At 38.7% G+C, this 20,341-nt stretch overlaps 1 protein-coding gene across 2 annotated transcripts in view; it reads left to right on the top strand.

Moving 5' to 3' along the window:
* Positions 1 to 10,854: 10,854 nt before the first annotated feature.
* LOC134804057 (transcriptional repressor CTCF-like) overlaps positions 10,855 to 20,341 on the top strand; it is a 30,930-nt gene continuing 21,443 nt past the window's right edge. For both annotated transcript variants that reach the window (XM_063776948.1, XM_063776949.1), the window contains exons 1-7: positions 10,855 to 11,078; positions 14,629 to 14,729; positions 16,109 to 16,245; positions 16,694 to 16,849; positions 17,448 to 17,620; positions 19,442 to 19,611; positions 20,072 to 20,208. In XM_063776948.1, the coding sequence (XP_063633018.1) occupies positions 14,633 to 14,729; positions 16,109 to 16,245; positions 16,694 to 16,849; positions 17,448 to 17,620; positions 19,442 to 19,611; positions 20,072 to 20,208 (870 nt within the window). In that variant the 5' untranslated portion in view covers positions 10,855 to 11,078; positions 14,629 to 14,632. The remainder of the gene's footprint in view (positions 11,079 to 14,628; positions 14,730 to 16,108; positions 16,246 to 16,693; positions 16,850 to 17,447; positions 17,621 to 19,441; positions 19,612 to 20,071; positions 20,209 to 20,341) is intronic.

The raw sequence follows: 20,341 nt of genomic DNA on the forward strand, positions 1-20,341 counted from the left end.
ATTGCTTAGTTTTATGACTAAGATGCTCGTACCGTAAAACGGGGTGAGTAGGGATTGCGAGGAGAGTCGGGTTATGAATGGGGAGAGAAGGGATGACAGGGGGGTGAGATGGTTGAAAGAATGGTATATTTTTTCACATTTTCCTTCAAAAGTAAATTTTCCACTATAAAAAATGTTTTGTAATGTTCCATTTGAGCTCTTTAAAATGATATCCCACTCGACCTCGTAAATAGACTTTAACCTTTGCCCCCTCTTTATATTGGGCATTTTCCATACTTAATAAAAAATTATACTTCCAATGTGTTTGGGTTAGCGTTGTTACTTGTTCATAACCATTCCAAATTTCAAATTGATAGCTTGTTGATAGCTTCAGTAGTTCTCGAGATATTTAGCAATGTGACAGACGGACAGAGTCGCACCAAGGGACTATATTTTTAAACAAATATTTGGAAATAAATGTTTTAAATGTTCATAAAATAATTACGCCTGTCCTGTGGTTGTAAATGTTGTAATAGAGATTTATAATACAGGTGGCCCAAAAATACGATGACACCATTTCATATTGAAGTTAGGCGTGGTAGGTACCTACCTATAGTTCGTTTTTTTAGCATTAGAAATAAGGTAAACACTCTTGATGTGTCTTTTAATTGAAAAACACATTTTAAAAATAAGTTACTGCAAATATGTAACAATTATGAATCTAATACGATCATTTATATTCTTCTGCTTTCATAAGTAATAGTTATTGATTTTTAAAAAGCGTTTTTCAATTAAAAGACATGTCAAGATCGCTTACCTTCTTTCAAGTTCTTTCTAATGCTAAAAAAAACGAACTATACCTACATGCGACCACACCAGTTTTGGTGTTTAGCAGTAGTAGTTGCCGCGCACCGCTATGGAACGGACGCCTGCTCGCGCTTGCGCCACCTTTTGTTTTGGTTAAATGATTGTAGTTTTAACGTTTAATGACATTTTGTAAAAGACGTGTATATATAGATGGTCAAGCAAATCTTGTCAGTAGAAAAAGGCGCGAAATTCAAATTTTCTATGGGACGATATCCTTTCGCGCCTACATTTTTCAAATTTGCCGCCTTTTTCTACTGACAAGATCTGCTTGACCCAGTTTAGGTAAGTACAGTGCGACATAAAATAATAGAGAATAAATGAGGGCGCCACTTTGTACGTAACTGTCACATTTTTGAAATTTTGATACGTAAAATGCTTAAACATGGCAAGTTGGCAACCATTTACCAACATTTAGTATGGAAATTTATTCGTTCCGTTTTATTTAATTTCTTCTACACCGTGTTTTTTTTGATTTCCGTTAATTTCAAGGGTGCATACCTGAGCTTAAATCAAGTAACTTTCCCAAAGACACCGATATTCTAATTAACTCCATTTCGAAGATAATCAATATTTTATTTTTTTCCTATAAGGCCTCTACAAGCTTGTACACTTGCCTTAAGGCCGGTTTACATATTGATTAGTGTTTAGAATGAGTTCATACATTTGCTACTAAACTTAAGTAAAATCTCGGTCGATCGATGTTTGAATTGACATTGATATGTCACAGATTTCAATTGTTTGGTTTAGTTTAATGTAATGCCCGTGTTACAACAACGCTATATGCTACATTTAATTACTTTTTAATACTAATTTTTCTGAAAAAAAAAGCAAAAAAAATTTTTTTTTTTTTTCAAAATTACCTATGCCATTTAGTTTTCTTAAACGTACTTAACCATACCCCGAAGTTAACGGAATTCAATAAAAACACGGTGTATATATATTATGTCGCATTTGTAAGAAAGATATAAAATATTTCTAAAAGTGTAACGTTAACGTACTTATTATTGGGCCACTATAAAAACATTCGAAAGCGAAGATATCCTACATTAAGTAAGTAAGTACCTACACGTAAGTTTCATGAATGAAAGAATAGAAATATACTTCTGTCTCATGTTTTCTATGCTTAAGGCCTGGCCCTGTGGGCCTGGCCAAACAGCCGGCGCGACGCAGCGCCGCGCGACCGCGGCACATGCTAACAGGTTACCGACGTCAAACAGACAACAGACTGCATCACGCCCCGCTTCTGTCGCGCCCCGCGCCGCCCGGCCCCTTGCGTCCACGCGGCGCGTGCGCAGCGCTGCGCCGCGCGGACGCGGCGGCCCGCCGCGTCGGGCTGGGTCACATCGGTCGGATCGGACGTTAAGCCCCCTCCAGACTATGTGCGTGAATCGCGGCGCGACGTCGCGGAGCGAACATATCGCGAAGTTGACGTATGACTCCACACTCGCACTCTTCACGGAGATTTCGCAGTTTGGTTTGCGGCAATATGGCGGAAAAGCATCAGCTGATCGAGTTTAACTGTTAGTTATCTCTGGCATCATACGTGATTTAGCTGTTTTTCCATTTTGTTTTATTGTAAAACCGTAAAAAGTAGCTACTTAATATAATATAATCATAATATAATTAATATTTATCTTGCCACAGAGGAGCCAAAATATTGTGTAATGTGGAGTCTTGCAAGTTCGCGCTTCGCGTCTCCTTTGACGCGGGCCGAAATACCGACAAAAAACGGAGAACAAGGCGCGAAGGCGTGAACAATCTGCGAAATCGACGCCACACTCGCGTTCGCGGCTTCGCGCGCGATTCACGCGCATAGTCTGGAGGGCGCTTTAGGCAGCGAGCGGTGCGCCCTGTTTGAACAGGCATCGCGTCGGCATCACGCGGCGCGGACGCGGCGCTGCGTCGCGCCGGCTGTTTGGCCAGGCCTTTAATGTTTTGAACTTTATTACATCTAATGTAAATATGTTATTTAATACTTATCGCTGTATTTGCATAAAAACGTTTTGTTTGATAGAATAAAGTTTGTACATGTGATGAACGATAATCTAAATACCGGGTGTGGCCTGTAACACGAGCAAATAATTAAAACATAGATTGCACTCCTCAAACGGTGACACTTTTGTTCAACAACTTTAAACAATTATGAAGTATTTAGACTCCCTATTTTTCATACAAAATATATATTATCTTCAATGGACCCCATCGCCACGCCATATCATTGTGGTTGGCGTTGCGTTATGTCACCCCTTAAACATAACAAAATTCGCAATACATTGCGTCTTAGAATAAACTTTAAAGTGTATTAAAAATCAAACCACAAGTTATTTTTAGAAGTCGCTGAACAAATGTTGGTCAGTATGAGGAGTACAGCCTACAGTTAAATTTTTTGCTCATATTACAGGCCACACCCGTATAAGCGAGTTATACATTATTATAAATCTCTTAGAGCTCAGTAGATGGAGGAAAGGATCAGTGGGGGAATCAGCCAATAGCATTGATAGAAATTCAGCGGAGCGGAGAAGAGAACCTATGCTAGAGGGAATATTACGCAAAACTGTGCGTAGAGGGCGCTAACTCAATCACATGGCCTACCGTGAAACACGACAGTCGAAAGTTCGGTTTCTGCCTCTATCATTCTTGCTTATTCGATCGATAGAGAGGTATATAAAGAAATTTCGCGTTTCGCGGTAGGCCACCTGTAAACAAACCGCCTTGATGCATCAATGTCATAGTAAAAAGTTGTCAAAAAACTGTTTAAGGCTTAGTATGTATAAGTTACTCTATGGTTTACTAAACAAATTAGTGCAGAACATTGCAGTAATACTCCCTATTGGTTGATTCGGGCACGTCTTTCGTCGTCTCTTAAGGGGCCCACTGATTAGATTACTGACCAGTCCACCGGACGATATCGGCCTGTCAGTTGTTCGGAGCTGTCAAATTTTTGTTCTAACTGACAGGCCGATATCGTCCGGCGGCCTGTTAGTCAGTGGTCGGCTTTAACCAAGTGTTATAGCGGTCCAATCATTTAAAAAAAGCTCAATATATTATATAGTGATTATACTGCGGATGGAAATTTAATTTATACAGGGTGGAACAAAAATTCGTCTACATATTTTCTTACTGCGGCATATTGTTGATAATTTAAGTTTTTGCGTTTAAATGTCAAAGCTAAAAGAATATATTGAAAATGGACATTGTGTAAGCGACGTGTCAAGTAAGAAAAATATTCTTAAAAAAATGTTTGAACGTATTTTTGGGCCATTTTGTAGTGAGTAAGAGCATACGAGGCCTACGTTTCTTATTAAGTTTAGTATTGTTTTTTTTTTCATATTTAAGTCGTTTTTATTTGAGTGTTTGTTTTTTTATTCGTTTATTTAATTCACGTTCAAATATCGTTGCGGGATCGATTGTAAAAAATATTTATCACAATAATAAATATTAGTACAGTTTACAATCATCTTTACAAGCAAACGTTCCAAATTATGTTTACAAAACCATAGGCATGTAAATATATATTTTTGTAAAGTTGGCTTGTTAACATGTTTGTGTACTCCACTGTACTTACCACTTTGTGATTTAATTCTCAGATACTCAAATGACAGGTTAATAGTGTCAAGCACTAAAATATATGTGAATAATTAAAGCAAAATGGTGTTATTAACTTATTATATCATACAAACATCTCCATGAAACTATCAGTCACTTTCTAATTGTGTTAATTCAAAAGAGACTGATGGTCTGTCCCAGTCGCGCTATTTCGGCAGTGCATACACGGTGGCTTCAAAATAACTGTAACTGCATTCCCGTTGCCAGTTACTTTTCTCGTTTTCGGGGTTGGTCCCACAGTAAAAGTCTAAAAGTTGTCAGTATAATCCCAAAACTTCACTAGCAACTGGAATGCAGTTATTTTTTAACTACCCTGTATAGGCAGGTACCTATGCTAGGGGTGACGTAAAGTATTAAAAAAAAATGTTTGAGGGCAAATAATCTAATCTATCTATCTAATACCTTTAAACGAGCAATTCTTGTATATTTATTTATATATATATATTTCGGGGATCTCGGCAACGGCTCTAACGATTTCGATGAAATGTGCTATATGGGGGTTTTCGGGGGCAATAAATCGATCTAGCTAGGTCTTATCTCTGGGAAAACGCGCCTTTTTGAGTTTTTATATGTTTTCCTAGCAACGAACCTCTTATTTTAAAACGACTTGCTTAAATTAGGTACTTAGGTACCTACATGAAACTAGTTAAAATGATCAATTAACTCCACATGCACATAGTATGTGTGGTACTAGTATTTGTTGCTAAAAATAGTTACACTTAATATTAAAAAAATTGTTACAGTTCGTTAGTATAAGTTTTGTATGGAAAACTTCTACTATTTTCATGTTATTACAGAACAGAATGTATTAACTATAAAGTCGGAGCTTAACTTCTATTGTAAAGTGGTGGTACTAACTACTAGTGCTCGACATGCTAATGCCCAATAGATGACACCCTGCTGTCACCTCTATTGACAATGACTTAAGTTTCAAGATGACATGTACTGGAACCGCGTCGAGCACCAGGACCACCACCTTATTGGCAGCGGCTGGGTGCGTGTCCATCATTGGTGTGGCTTAACAATCGTCCCGCAACATGTGTCATTTGAGTTGAATTATTCTAGATACCTAATAAACGTTAAACTTTTGAATTTCATCTTCCTATTTTCATTTGTTAGAGTTAGACCAAGAGAAGTCTGCAGCGATTTTGATAGCCCACGCAGTGCCATTTTAAATGTCAAACTTCTATGTAATTATGACGTATAAAAAACACGCACAACGTGGGCTGTCAAAATCGCTGCAGACTTATCTTGGTCTAACTCTAGTACTGTTAGTGTTACTTCTATATTCATTTGTCTTTAGTGTTATCGAGTACTTAATTACTTATATTGTTTTTGTAATTATAAAGGTTGTGCCAAATTACTTATTAGAAACTTAATTGGAACTACGTATAACAACGATGCGATGTTAAATAATAATGTTTCAACATGTTATATTATTTTATTAAACTTTAAAATATATGTTGGTGTTTTTTTTTTATCAAAAGTATTCCGATAGTTTTTAGCGATATGCAGCCGATGCAGAATATTCTTGCTAAGAGCTCATTATATTACTCCAAAGAGAATAGAGTGTAGATATAGAGATTACTGTCATGGCATATGCTCACTCCATACATCAGTTTTAGTTAGTACCAAAACGACTATTATTTTCGTAGTCGAGAACTAGCATCGAGTAGCGGAATTATCAGTACTGCTACTTGACAATAGATGTTCCGACGACCGAAAAGTCTCACCCCTTTGCCCACTGATTAACAGTCCGCCGGACGGTATCGGCCTGTCAGTTAGAACAAAATTTTGACAAATCCGAACAACTGACAGGCCGATACCGGCCGGCGGACTGTTAATTAGTGGGCCCCTCAAGCTCAACATTTTGATGCTAGATGTCGATTGCGAAAATAATAGTCGTTTTGGTTACAAAACTGATGTATAGAGTGAGCACTATTCTTACTATATTTCTCCATGATCATGGTAAATTATGTAGCCACAGTACCTACATTTACTGCCATCTTTCGATAGAAGATTAAAACCGTTAGAACGCCATTTGACTTTGATCCTTATTCTTTCACTTATATGAATTAATTAAACAAATAAAACAATTTATTGACCCAAAAAAACATAATAATAACAGCATAGGTACCTTCAGATCCACAGCGCAGGCTTCATCGTCATACAGAATGAATTAGTTAATATTTAAATTAACGTCATCTACTCGACAGTAGGCCAAAGGTTATGGCGCCGTCGCTCGAAAAGATTGCACCATACCAGGGGTGCGAAACTCCTGAGATCGGTCAAACTCGGCTCCGCTCGGCTCAGCATTGCTCCGAGCAATTATTAGGGTTGGCACCACTTGACTTCCTTCTGCGTGCACGACCACAGATAAGATAATCACTTGAATTTTGACAACCCTAAATAGCCGAAAGGGATAGTGCCATATATTAGAAAGGGATAGCATGATTCGACCCTGAACCGCTGTCAAACTTCGGTTTTGTAGGAAGTTTCCTTTCTGTACGGTAGTACTATTATTTATTCTGTGACCATACCTTTGGCATAGTGTTGAGTAGATGGCGTTAATTTAAAAATTTAACAAATTAACACATATAAAAGAAACAGACACATGTGAAAGAATAAAGGTTCCGTCACACAGGCGCGTTTTCCGGGCGGGGCGTGAGCTCGGCGTGAGCGTTTTATATGTAAAAGCGGCGCGCCCCGCTCACGCGCCGCCCGCAAAACGCGCCTGTGCGACGGAGCCTTGGAGCAAAATCAAATCGCGTTCTAACAGTATTTTAATTTCCTGTCGAAAGATGGCAGTTACTGTGGCTACATAATTTACTTTGACAATCCGCCTCTATTTCAAATTCTCTTTGATTACACTTAAAGAATGACTCACACTAGACCGGGCCGTGGCCGGGGCCGGGCCGGAGCTTCTGGCGCTTCGTTTTCTATGGCAAGCACCACGTGATCAGTGATCAGTTGATCACCGATCAGCCGTCATATAAAATGACATGTCGGACGCCTCGACCTGGGCACGGCCCGGTCTAGCGTGAGTCATCCTTAAGCCCGTCACAGTCGGAGCGATAATATATTATATATTAATATACCGTAAGATACCGAAATATACCTTAAAGTATAGTTATATTTTATATTAGACGACAGCGATACCAAAATATATATCACACTCTGTCTACATTGTGAGAGAGACGAAGTATACCTAAATAATACATCCTAATATCTTACCGAGCTATAAACATCTTAAGGTAACAAGTTAGCAAAATATAGCTTCGTGTGTGGACCAGTGTGGACTCTGTCAAATAACGCGCTATACTCCTGACGCCTACGACCTTCCTATTCCTACGACGCCTTTTAAAGTGATAACACACTATCGTACCGCATCGCGACCTTGGTGCGTCGCACCCATAAGTGAGAGCGAGAAATCGGCGACGTGTCGGAAGCCGGTGTTGCTCGAAGCGAGAAACAGATATCTCTTCCTCGCTTTCACTTATGGGTGCGACGCATCAAGGTCGCGGTGTGGTGTAACAGTATGTTACCACTATTAAGGCCGTAACGCGATATCTCTTTCTCGCTCTTACTTATCGGTGCGTCGCATAATGACCTTGGTGCGTTGCGATAGTGTATTACCACTATTATAGTTGAATTCGGCGAGCCAAATTGGCGTTTGCGTCAGCACCAAGTCAGCACGTCCTGATTCGATCGGCAATTTAATTAGATTGGTGAAAAATTGACTAGTCTGGATAGAGTCGGACCAACAAAAGTATGCAGCGGACTTGATAGCCCACGCAGTGCAAGTGTCATTTATGCGTCATAATTTCATGGAAGTTTGACGTTTAAAATAACACGTGCACTGTGTGGCCTACAAATCCGCTGCAGACTTTTCATGGACTGTCCTTACGCCTTAGGACGCCCGACCTTACAGCGTAAAATTGGTAACACACTATTACACCGCCACAGATTAATAAATAGTTACTACGTAACAGATACCTCATTCCCAAACAAAAGCACAAATACCTACGCTATAATAGCCTACAGAACCTTAATAATAATACCTGCTGCTCAGGACAAGAAGAAATGTACCATAATTACGCGCACAAAGAGTCGAGACTGTGTTGCCCGCCGTTCGAGTCACGTGCCAACGCGTCATCGTAAGAATGCGCTAGGGTTGTAGCTACCCTACCTATGATGATTATTGTAATAAAACGAATGTTGCGAATCACATGTGTTTTAGTTTTAATATAATGATTTATAATTTTTTCACTTCTCGGAATTCTCTGTTATTAAAATTTTATAAGTAGTTGAAAATATCCTAAATCGCGTAAATAATTTTAATAAATATTCAGGAGCAAAGCAACGGTTTTTAACTTAGAGGATATAACCAACGGAGACGCCATGTCTAAAATTTTCGGTACAAAATAGTCTGCCGTTTTTTGCGGGGGAGGGGCACATCAAATGTATAGGTACGTCATGTCAGATAAACGTCAGTCCATACATATGGTTGACATGTGGTTGACCATTGGCCGCCTATTTTCGACAGAGGGGAACGCCTGTTAATGGCGGCTCCATTGTTAATTACTCCGAGGTTTTTAATAAAAGTTGTAATACGGTGCTACCAGGCCGATTAATTATTACGTCGTCAAAATTATTTAAAAATACTTTTTCTAACCCTTCAATATAATTATTAAACTTTCAGGTGGGACCTTTAGCCCGCCATAAAAAGATGAATTTTTATTATAGGCTTTTTCCTTTGTTTTTTTGACTTTTTCACCCATCTACTGCACAATAATTACGTGGTTTCGGCATTTCGAAGCATAAGCGCGGGAAACGCGCGGTGTAATGCGGTGCGGCCGCTGAGGCGGGCGTTCGGCGGCCCTCTGTCGGTTGTATCGTCGACGATACGCCGAGCGGTAGGCATATAGCGCGTGGCCTTGAGCGTGTGACGGAGGCCTGACACCGCACCGCGACGTTGATGCGTCGCACCCATAAGTGAGAGCGAGGAAGAAATATCTGTGTCTTGCTCTCACTTATGGGTGCGACGCACCAAGGTCGCGGTGCGGTGCGATAGTGTGTTACCACTCTTACGCTGTAATAGTAGTAACAGACTATCGCACCGCACCGAGGTCATTGTGCGACGCACCCATAAGTAAGAGCGAGAAAGCGATAGTGTGTTACTACTATAAGGTCGGGCGTCTTAAGGCGTATCCAGACTGGTCAATTTTTCGCCAATCTGATTAAATTGCCCTATGGAATCGGGACGTGCGGACGCAAACGGCAACTTAGCTCGCCGAATTCAACCGCCGATAATGACCGATATTACCGATAAAATGAGGTGCCGACGGAAGAATACCAATTTGTGAAGCCAGTATTTTCGTTCTGAAGCATTTTTTCAATTTAGAGGTCTCTATTATCACCATAAATCTAAAATTGGTGATTAAATTGGAGAGTGATGCCAATTTCATTTATGATCAAATCGGTTGATTTGATCATCCCCTCTGGATACCGCTTGATACCGCTTCAAGTCCGCTCCGCTCCGAGTGTGGAGCGGGCTTTACATACAATGTGCCTGCGCTGCGGTACCCTGTAAGGCCCCGTTCGCACGGCAGCTTTTTCAACGCGCGTTAAAAAAGCGTTTGAATGACACCAATGGATAACCATGTATGTATTCACACGAAGGCGGTTTTTAAGCGCGGCGCTTTTTTATCGAGCACTGTTCGATTTTCGGCGTTGAGCGTTGGCGTCAAATTGAATAGAGCATACGGAACTCCGTGTATCTGTTCTCACAAGCGTTAAAAAAGCGCCGGCGCTGCTGTCAGTTGGCTGTCAAGTGTCAATTTTTGGTGTCAATCGTCAAGATTATTATTAGTTTCACCTTAAAAATGTCAACTTATGCTTACAAATTCCTGAAATATTCAAGCTATATTCAAATAATACGTCGTAATAGCAAATAAAGTATGGCTTTGCTGAGATGCGTACGTGGCATTACGACTCACAAGTGATTTTTAAGCGTTCATATGAACACAAATATTGGAAACGGTAAAAAAGCGCCAACGTCGGGTTTTAACGCAACGCTTTTTAAGCTGTCGTGCGAATGGGGCCTAAAGGGGCCTATCAGGGAATAGATTACATAGTCTGTGTCTCTTTCTAAAAAAGAGCTTTTGTTGCTTGTTAGAAAGACAGGCTAACAGTTAATTCTATTGCAGACCTTAATAAAATATTAATTAAACGTGTATTTTAACGTACGTGGGTTGTCTGTTTGCTGTTTGCCCCTCTTTCTCTCTGGAAAGTTTCACAGATATAAATAAAACGATAAAATCCATGTAAATTGTACGAAGTGCATTTAGTTTTTTATGTTTTTTTTTACTGGTAATAATGGCCTAACTTTCGGATTTTCGGATGCGTTCATAACGCCATCTTGTTTGTGTCACCATAGACCATTTGACATTGACGAATATTAATCACTGGCAACACTGCATCATTTTGTACTATTGTACCGTAGTTCACGCTGCGTCCGCCATTTCGCGTCAGCGTCACAATCGCAAGAATTGATCGAGTTGAAGACCGAGACGCCCTCGTTGGGAAAAATTAGAAGTTATAGTTTTCCCATTTACGGGATCCAGGTATATTAATGTGAATTTACCTAATTTTGTTAATTAAGATGCACTTTTCAGGATTCCTAAGCGGTTAGACGGTGTAAAGACTGATAAGTTGGTCAATCAAGTGAACATTCTGTCGAAATTTGCTACATTTTCGTAACATCATTTGGCATATAGGCGACCTGACGACAGCGCTCTCTGTGATGCCTTTTGCTAGGTAGTTTTCACTTAGTGGCGCTAATTTGTCATTATTCAATGATATGATAATACAATAGAAGTTAATTATTATTTTTTTTCTTTCGTTATGAGCAACGCGTGTTCGGTTATTTGGAGGAATCCCTTCATAAGATGGCGGACATCCTAACGCCATTTATTTAGTTATATGACGAGTGAACCGTTTTATTCGTTGTGCAAAGTGTTTGTGTTGAAAAATACTCATTAAACTGCAGTGTGATGGACTCAAATTTGGTTTATTAACAATTCCGTGTTCGTTATTTATTAAAAGTACGTATGATCGTTTGTGGACGGTATTTTTCCCTGTTGTACGCATATCTCACGAGTCGGTCAAGTACGCCGGTTATTGATTGATTTATTATTAATATGAACTGGGAGTTGCTCTTTAGGTCACTGAGATGAGGAAATATATAGTTTTAAAGCAGTAGAAACCACCAAGCTTTTAGTTTCTGGAGTAGACACTAAGTATAGTAGTCCTAGACTTGTAATAGTTGTAATAATAACAAAGATAAACAATGAGATGATGCAGTAACCTCATAGACTATCTAAGAAATATCTAAGCATAAAAAGCTAGTGTTGGTTAAAAGACTTACGTCCTCCGAGTTCTCTGCTTTAAGACTTAACTAAGTTTTTTTTTAGAAACCTGAGGCTTTACTTGAGTCGTTTTCAGAGACCTCATTTTATTACAAATAAAATTAATGGGTTAGGTACACTACAATAATGTCAATAAGTCAGTAACACCATTTTCTATACTGCTACTAGTAAGTATTTAGATAAAACCTACAACATTTTTGATGGGAGTTTTTAAGCAAGATCTAGAGTGAGATTGGAGTTATTTATTAGTCTGAGGCTCAAGTCCTTTTGAGTGCAATCTTGATAATCCGGCACTTTTATGGTCCGGTATACCCAGTAATCTAGCATTAAAATTGGGATACAAATGATCATTCTATGTCCTAATTTACATACTATGTGCGCTAACATTTTCGCCCATCATCTCTTTATAAATGGCTATGTTCTAGATAGGATGTAGAATTGTCTTTGAATTTAGTATTTTAGTAAAATGTATTTCTACAACATACAAAAAAACACATCAATAGCTGGGTCCACACAGAGTGAGCATATGTGAAAGGCAATGTGCAATAATATGCTGATTTGCTCTAACTTACAGTAATCTGAATTTTCCAGTAATCCGGTTCTTTTGTGTCAGCTATATTGCCAGATTAGTGAGATTGTACTGTAATGCTTAAAAAAGAATCAAGAAAAGCTGGACTAGGAACTAAGAAGATTTTTAGCGCTGTCTTGTAAAAACAAGTTGAGTTCTTAAAATTCAGGCTCAAAAGACCAATACTATAAAAAGTACTATATGGGGTCATCCATTAATTACATCACACGTTTAGGGGGAGGGAGGGGTCAAGAAAATGTGACATGTGGTGACAAGGGGGAGGGGGGAGTCATAAACTTTGTGACGTCACTTTAACTTCATCAGTAACCGAAAATGTATTTAAATTATTTTATACTCTAATTATCATTTAAATAACAAGGTTTTAAATTTAAGAAACGATAATCGTTTTTATTCGTTTAATTTTATTTCTTAATCAGTTTTGGGTTATAAAATTACTAATATTTCTTTTGTCAAAAATATTTTGATAAAATATTAAATAAATATTTGGCGATTTCGTTGAAGAAATGTGACGTCACACCAGGGGGGAGGGGATTGCCAAATGTGACCAAGTGTGACAAGGAGGGGGGGATGGGTAAAAAAACCTAGAAATTCGTGTGACGTAATTAATGGATGACCCCTATTCTCTTAATATGTTTAAACAAACAATTCTTGTATTTCGGGGATATCAGAAATGGCTCTAACGATTTTGATTGAAATTTGCTATATGGGCGTTTTCAGGGGCGACACATTGATCTAGCTAGGTCTTATCTCTAGGAATACGAACATTTTTGAGTTTTAGCTGTCCAAACTTCTCCACCCTTGTAGACTTTGGTCTGTATTATTTACTATAATAATATATATATTATTTGCTATTTACTATCATCATGAGGACTTGATGATTTAAATAAGATTCAATGTGAACACTTACAAACAGTTATTTTCACTGTTTAGTATGGTATTGGTTGACAAAATATAGCTTTACTAATCTTTCTTACTATATAAACAGCACTGGTCACACTGGTGTCAATTAAATATTACTATGGGTACAAGAAAACATATATTCAACCAACAAGCCAAAGATATACAAGCAGGTAAACAAGTGCAGTGATATACACGCATCAGCTTTCAGCCGATTAAACAATATTCTGATCCATCTGATCAGTGGCTCGTAAGCCACGTAAGTCGTAAGTGACGTATCAGCTGTTCTCAAACTTTTTTGGTGAGGGAACCCTTTAGGAAAGCGACATATTTCACGGAGCCTCAAATTAAAAATTTTCTTTAATCACCATTGAACCGTAAATCAGAGAAAGAAGCTGGTTTTTGATTTTTTTTTCTCTCAAAGTCCGCAGAGCACACTTACTAAATGGCTGGCTTATATGTTTGTAATTCAAGCCTATTTTACCATGCTGACTGCTTTATGGTTTGATAAGTAATAACAGTACTTAGCATCAAAAATTCCTTCTTGCACCAGCAATGTACAGTCAACGGTAAAAATATGGGTGTAGACAACTTACTCAAAAATATGTCCCATAGTTCTTAATTCACTGACATAAGAGTTATGGGACATATTTTTGAGATGATTTGTACACCCATATTTTTACCGTTGACTGTACTACAAATTGTCACTACGGTGACAGTATTCACTGTTGTGTGCTTGTACTCGTAAAAATTGACAATATCTACAAAAATTAAGGAATGGGCTTATTGTGGTTAAAGGTGTAGCATGCAACTTGCCACCCCAGGTATCATTACTAGTAAAAATTAACCTACAAGTTGTGACGGTCTGAGCAGTATATGAGAGGATAAAGTGGATCGTTCAAATCGAGGAATTGTCGTATTTTTTAATTCGCCAACTTCAAGTTCTTCCTGGGACCTCCAGTGGTCTGAGGATCATTAGAGTTCAGAGAGGGTTCTAAGTATTGCTTAAAACGTAGCTTTAGAAAAGGTTTAACTTTAATATTTACGAAAACGGGATTTAGTTGTGTATAATTTAATTACCTCTGACGTTTCAAAGACGGCTTTGGTTTCTCTTGTCCCTATGGTCTTGGAAAGGACTCTGATATCAGAGGTAATTTTAAAACTTAAGTAATTATGCAATATACAAGTCCCGTTCTCGTCAATACTACTTAATGTGTAATAATCGTGAATGTTTAAATAAAAGGATTTACTCGTCCACAGCAAAATGCCGCCGCCAGATAAGAAGGCTATTGCGGACGGGAAGCTGATCCAGTCCTATCTGAACAACTACAATGCCACCACCGAGACTCCTGTCTTGGACTGTAAGTAGATAGTATAACCCCCGTAGAACTATAGTTCGTTTTTTTTAGCATTAGAAAAAGACTACGCGATCTTAGCGTGTCTTTTAATTGAAAAACTCTTTTTAAAAATCAGTAACTAGGTATTACTTATGAAAGCAAAATAATGTCAATAATGGCACCTATATGATTCATAATTGTTACATATTTGCCGTGACTTATTTTTTAAAAGTGTTTTTCAATAAAAACACACGTCAAAATTGTTTATCTTTTTTCTAATGCTAAATCAACGAACAATCAAACAAACCTATTTGCCTGTTTTAACAAACACTTATATTTAAAATTGAGTAACCATTTAAAGGGTTATTCCCAACTGTTACCACCAACCTAGAACTAAACTTCCTTCCTCGCACAACTAAACTGTGGAATTTTTGTCTTATCCTCGTAAGGCCCACGGCAATACCCAAGTACCCATAGTAGGTCTCCCAGATATTACTACTAATTACTTCAATGTAATGCATACTATTTTCAATTGGAACAGAGTTGCATTAGGGTAATTCGCCAGGAACTGGACACTTTTAGTAACTGGCCGCCCTAAACTAAAAATGAATTCTATTCACCTATAAACAGAATCCATTTTAGTATAAGGTTTCAATAACTGGCCACCTTATACTAAAATGAATTTTATTTATAGGTGAATAGAATTCATTTTTAGTTTAGGGTTAATTCGCCAGTTACTGGCGATGGTTCGATTTCAAAACAAAATAAATTTAACCAAATTTCCTTCACTATACATTTCAAATTCAGATGGATGTTTTTGTATGTTGGGTGGGTTAGGAGGATATGTTACCACTGGTAACAAACGGCTGAGAAAAAAAATCTCTGTGTTACCACCAATTACTTAATATGCATTTTGCGATAGGCATATTTTTGTGTGGACATGGATAGGTAGGTACATCTGAAAAAAAAAAACAAGTTTAACTGCTCATTCTACATATATTGTTGTCACATTTATTTAGCTTACCCTGTTTGCTTGGGTCAAATTTAGCAAGCAAAATTAAAATTACTTTGATTGAGCTGAAACTTATACATATTATGTAAGTTGGAAGACCATCCAATATTATGTTACCATACTGCCATACCATAACATACCATATAGAACTGAGCTGATGAAGGACAATGGAGGTGGTAGGAATATGACCACCTCCCCTGTCCACGTTGTCTTATCACAGAGTTCTCTCTGTGATAAGACAATGCAACTTAGTAGTGTTTGAGCTTGTTAGAATGTCTCGAGTATAAGTCGGCTGTTGAAAATCTTTTGATAAAAAGTTAATTTTATATTTCCCAAAAATGCCAGATGCAACAAACAGTATATAAAATCCCAACTCATTTATATTTTTCAGTGAACGGCGACGGTGGTGACACAGACGAGGTGCCAAGCAATGGCGTCACTTACTTCGTGGACGAGCAGGGCCGCTACTACTACCAGCAGGGGGAGAACCAGTCCATCATGTCTCTACCCACCCCGGATGATAATGATGTAAGTGTAACCAAATGACGCGCTGAGGAGTGACATGACATTTATCTAATCTACCAACATAGGTAGCGTCATCCTGGCCTCGTCTGATAGTGGCGATGCCAGGATGATAGCAAGCTGGAAATCGTCTTAATACCTTCATTTGGTTCTAAATTAGCGTAATTTAGAACCAAATTAAGGTATTAAGACTGAGCTGACTGAGAGACTGAGACTGAGCGAGTCAAATCATCAGTGAGTTCAGGAGTGAGTGAGTTCAATCAAAATATATAGTTCATTTAAATCACTCACTCGTGAACGACACATGTCTAGACTGTAGTATTATGAATAATCACTATCACCAATAATTGTCACTAAATATGGTCATTACTTCATATTCTGGCACTATTGGCACATTACCATATATATATAAACTCAACAGTATACGTCAATTAAAATACAGCCCAATACGCAGGAGGGTATAGCCGAAGACGAGAACAACCTGATGGAGGAGGGGTACCAGACGGTGACGCTGGTGCCTTCGGAGACAGGGTCCGGGGAGGTCAGCTATGTGTTGGTGGTACAAGAAGAAACCAAGCCGGTACTCAATGTGGACATCAAGATTGATCAGGTGTGTAATGTGTTACCCATATTCGTTATTTAAATCTTTTGCTAGTCTTCATTGCTAGAAATTGTAATATACATATAGAAATTAGAGCCAGTAGAAGTTTCACGAACCATACTTTCTTGGTATAACAATTTTTAGTAATAGTCTAATAGTAAACTTAATTTCATTCCATATTTTTGACAAGTTCATGTAACGGCACGTATGTTAACCTATTTCTTTGATCAGGCATTGACATAATAATGTAGTGTCTTTTATTATTTGTTTTATATATTGTATTACACTTCGTGCTGCACAAGATCATGGCCCCGGCGGTAGACCAGCGCTAGCCCAGCCAGGCTAGGCACCATGCTGAGTCGGGACCATTTCGTGGCTTATATGTTGTGTTACGTGTTGTTTTCTTTTATTTCTGCCACGAATAAATGCACTATTCTATTCTTAACATAAAAGTTAACAGTTTATAAAGATAAAGATAAAAAATAGTTTATTCAAGTAGGCATATTACAATGCGCTTATGAACGTCAAATAAAGCTATACCGGCTCCAACCCTACGCCTCTGCCTCGAGAAGATTAAACAATAACCAATAATAACCAATGTTAACAGGAGGATGAGGAGGACAAGGGCAACGACGACGTGTACAATTTCGAGGAGGAGGGCGCCGAGGAGGAGGAGGAGGAGGAGGAAGAGGGGGGCGCCAAACGCAAGAAGACGCCCAAGCGGCGCAACATGCGCTCAAAGTTCACCTGCACCTTCTGCAACTACACCAGCCACCGCCGGTGAGTTACCTGAATACATACACTAGGAATCCTCTAGCTAGGCCGAGTTTAGAGCAATTATTTCATACAACCGATGATGCCAAAAATGCGGGGGTGCGCGGGAGGAGGTGAGCGAAATCCCGTGCCGTGATTGGTCCGTTCAAATACACGGACGTCACACAAAGACACTTTTGACTCGAACATGGAGTAAAATTACCGTATGCGTGGCAGAGGGGGTAGCGCGACTATGCTAAGTCTGGAGCATGTTTTGTCTGTGCCTGAATATTAGTATTGATATTATAAATGCGGAAGTATGTCTGCTTGGGGTGCATTACATTTGTTATAATTACTTTTCATATATTATAGTTTGATATATCGTTATTTTGAATAACGTAATAAATGGCATACTACCGTAATACCTAATTAACGGTATACATAATGTTATTATTGGTATAATGGTCATAAGGTATATTTACACTTCGTCTAATATACATTGCCATAATTATTACATACTCTAAAGCATATTATTTTTATAACAAGTGATATCACAATTATTTATGTGGCATAATAGTTGCATGACATAAATGGGTTAGGTTAGGTTGGAACTGCGACTCCGCATAAACGAATAACTACCTAACAAAAGGAGGGTTAGGTTAGAACTTTGCCCCTCCGTAGAATAAAATACTCTACGAAAAAAAGTGGTTTAGGTTAGGTTTGAACTGCGGCCCCCACAGAACGAAAACCGTGAAAAAATTGGTTAGGTTAGGTTAGAACTGCGACCTCCCTAGAATAAAATAGCTAGCAAAAGCAGTATAACTAGTACGCAGACCGCGTACTAGTTATAAAAAGTATGTAAAACTTTACGTTATCAGTTATCAGTAAATGAAATATGACAAAAAATGTTATACAATATATGTATTTAAACTTGATAAAATTGTATGAAGTATTACGTTATACAAAAATATAATATAACAAATGTAATTATAAAATATGTATATATACTATTTGAAAATTATATTACATTAGGCATTATATCAATGGCAGTTTAGATGAAACCACAATATAACAAAGACAACGTATAATAAAAATTACATTATAACATACAATAATATATCAAGTGGCGTTATAACAAATGTATGATAGTTTTTTTATGATTATATTAAGCATTACACACCCGTCTGCTTGTCTGTCTGTGTGTTACCTCTTCACGCTTAAACCGCTGAACCGATTTAGTTGAGATTTGGTGTGTTACCTCTTCACGCTTAAACCACTGAACCGATTTAGTTGAGATTTGGCATAGATATATAGTTTGAGTCCCGGGGAAGGACATAGGTTAGTTTTTATGTCTGAATCACACCTAAAGAAGGTTAAACGGAGGGTGTAATTGAGATAATTTATGAATCTGTTAATTGATGTAAGCAATTAAGCATATGCTCAAATTGAATGAATGCCATTAGACTTTATCCAGATGCTATACTTACTTTAGCTGCTGTCACTAATTCCACGCAGACGGAGTCGCGGGCAAAAGCTAGTACATACTATATAATATAACACTAACACAATAAATAGTGATACAAAGTTGTACACGTCTAATAAGTGTTCATCTTTGAGGAGACAGGAAGATGACTCGAACTCAAGGAGATGCCGATGCGAATTAAATACTTTTGACCTCACAAATTTTAAAAAAAATCCCCGCCGTTTTGGAAAAAAGAAAGCTGAATTTACCAGTAAAATCTACAGTACCCACAAAATTTCACGAGCGCCATGCGCCAACGCGTGGCGTTGAAAAGGTTAAAAGGTAACTTTTTTGTATTTCTCTGCTAATAATAAGGTATCTTCCAGCTACCTTCTCCTCCGACACATGAAGACCCACTCGGAAGACCGGCCCTACAAGTGCAAGGTGTGCGAGCGGGGCTTCAAGACCATGGCCTCGCTGCAGAACCACGTCAACATGCACAACGGGGTCAAACCGCATGTCTGCAAGTACTGCAACAGTCCCTTCACCACCTCGGGTCTGTAACATTTTACATGGATTATTTTATTTGCTGATTCGCTGACGTTGTTTTCGTTGCTTTATATCCTTGATACAGTCACCATCAGATATACCAAAGCGGCCAAGGCGCTAATAAATATCTGAACACGCTTCCTATAGTCAAGGCGATAGAGGGCGCGTTATTGTGAACACCATGTTCGCTCATTTTCATATGCAGTTTTTATGGTTCCGTACCCAAAGGGTAAAAACGGGACCCTATTACTAAGACTCCACTGTCCGCCTGTCTGTCTGCCACCAGGCTGTATCTCATGAACCGTGATAGACAGTTGAAGTTTTCACAGGTGATGTATTTCTGTTGCCGCTATAACAACAAATACTAAAAAGTACGGGACCCTCGGTGGGCGAGTCCGACTCGCACTGGTCCAGTTTTATCAGTTATCTTTAGGCTTTTATTACTTCATTGTTGATATGTTGTACAGGCGAGCTAGTACGGCACGTCCGTTACCGCCACACGCACGAAAAGCCACACAAGTGCACCGAGTGCGACTACGCGTCCGTCGAGTTGTCCAAGCTGAGGCGACACGTGCGGTGTCACACCGGAGAGCGACCCTACCAGGTACTGTCCTATCATACAACCCGTCCGTCAGTTCATCACACAGCTGACAGAAGTGTGCAAGCTGAGACATATGCGGTGTCACACCGGCGACCCTACCCGATACCTCGCCCTGTCCTGATACTAGAGATGCACC

The sequence above is a fragment of the Cydia splendana genome, chromosome Z (assembly GCF_910591565.1).
Source record: "Cydia splendana chromosome Z, ilCydSple1.2, whole genome shotgun sequence".
NCBI classification, from domain to species: Eukaryota; Metazoa; Arthropoda; class Insecta; order Lepidoptera; family Tortricidae; genus Cydia; species Cydia splendana.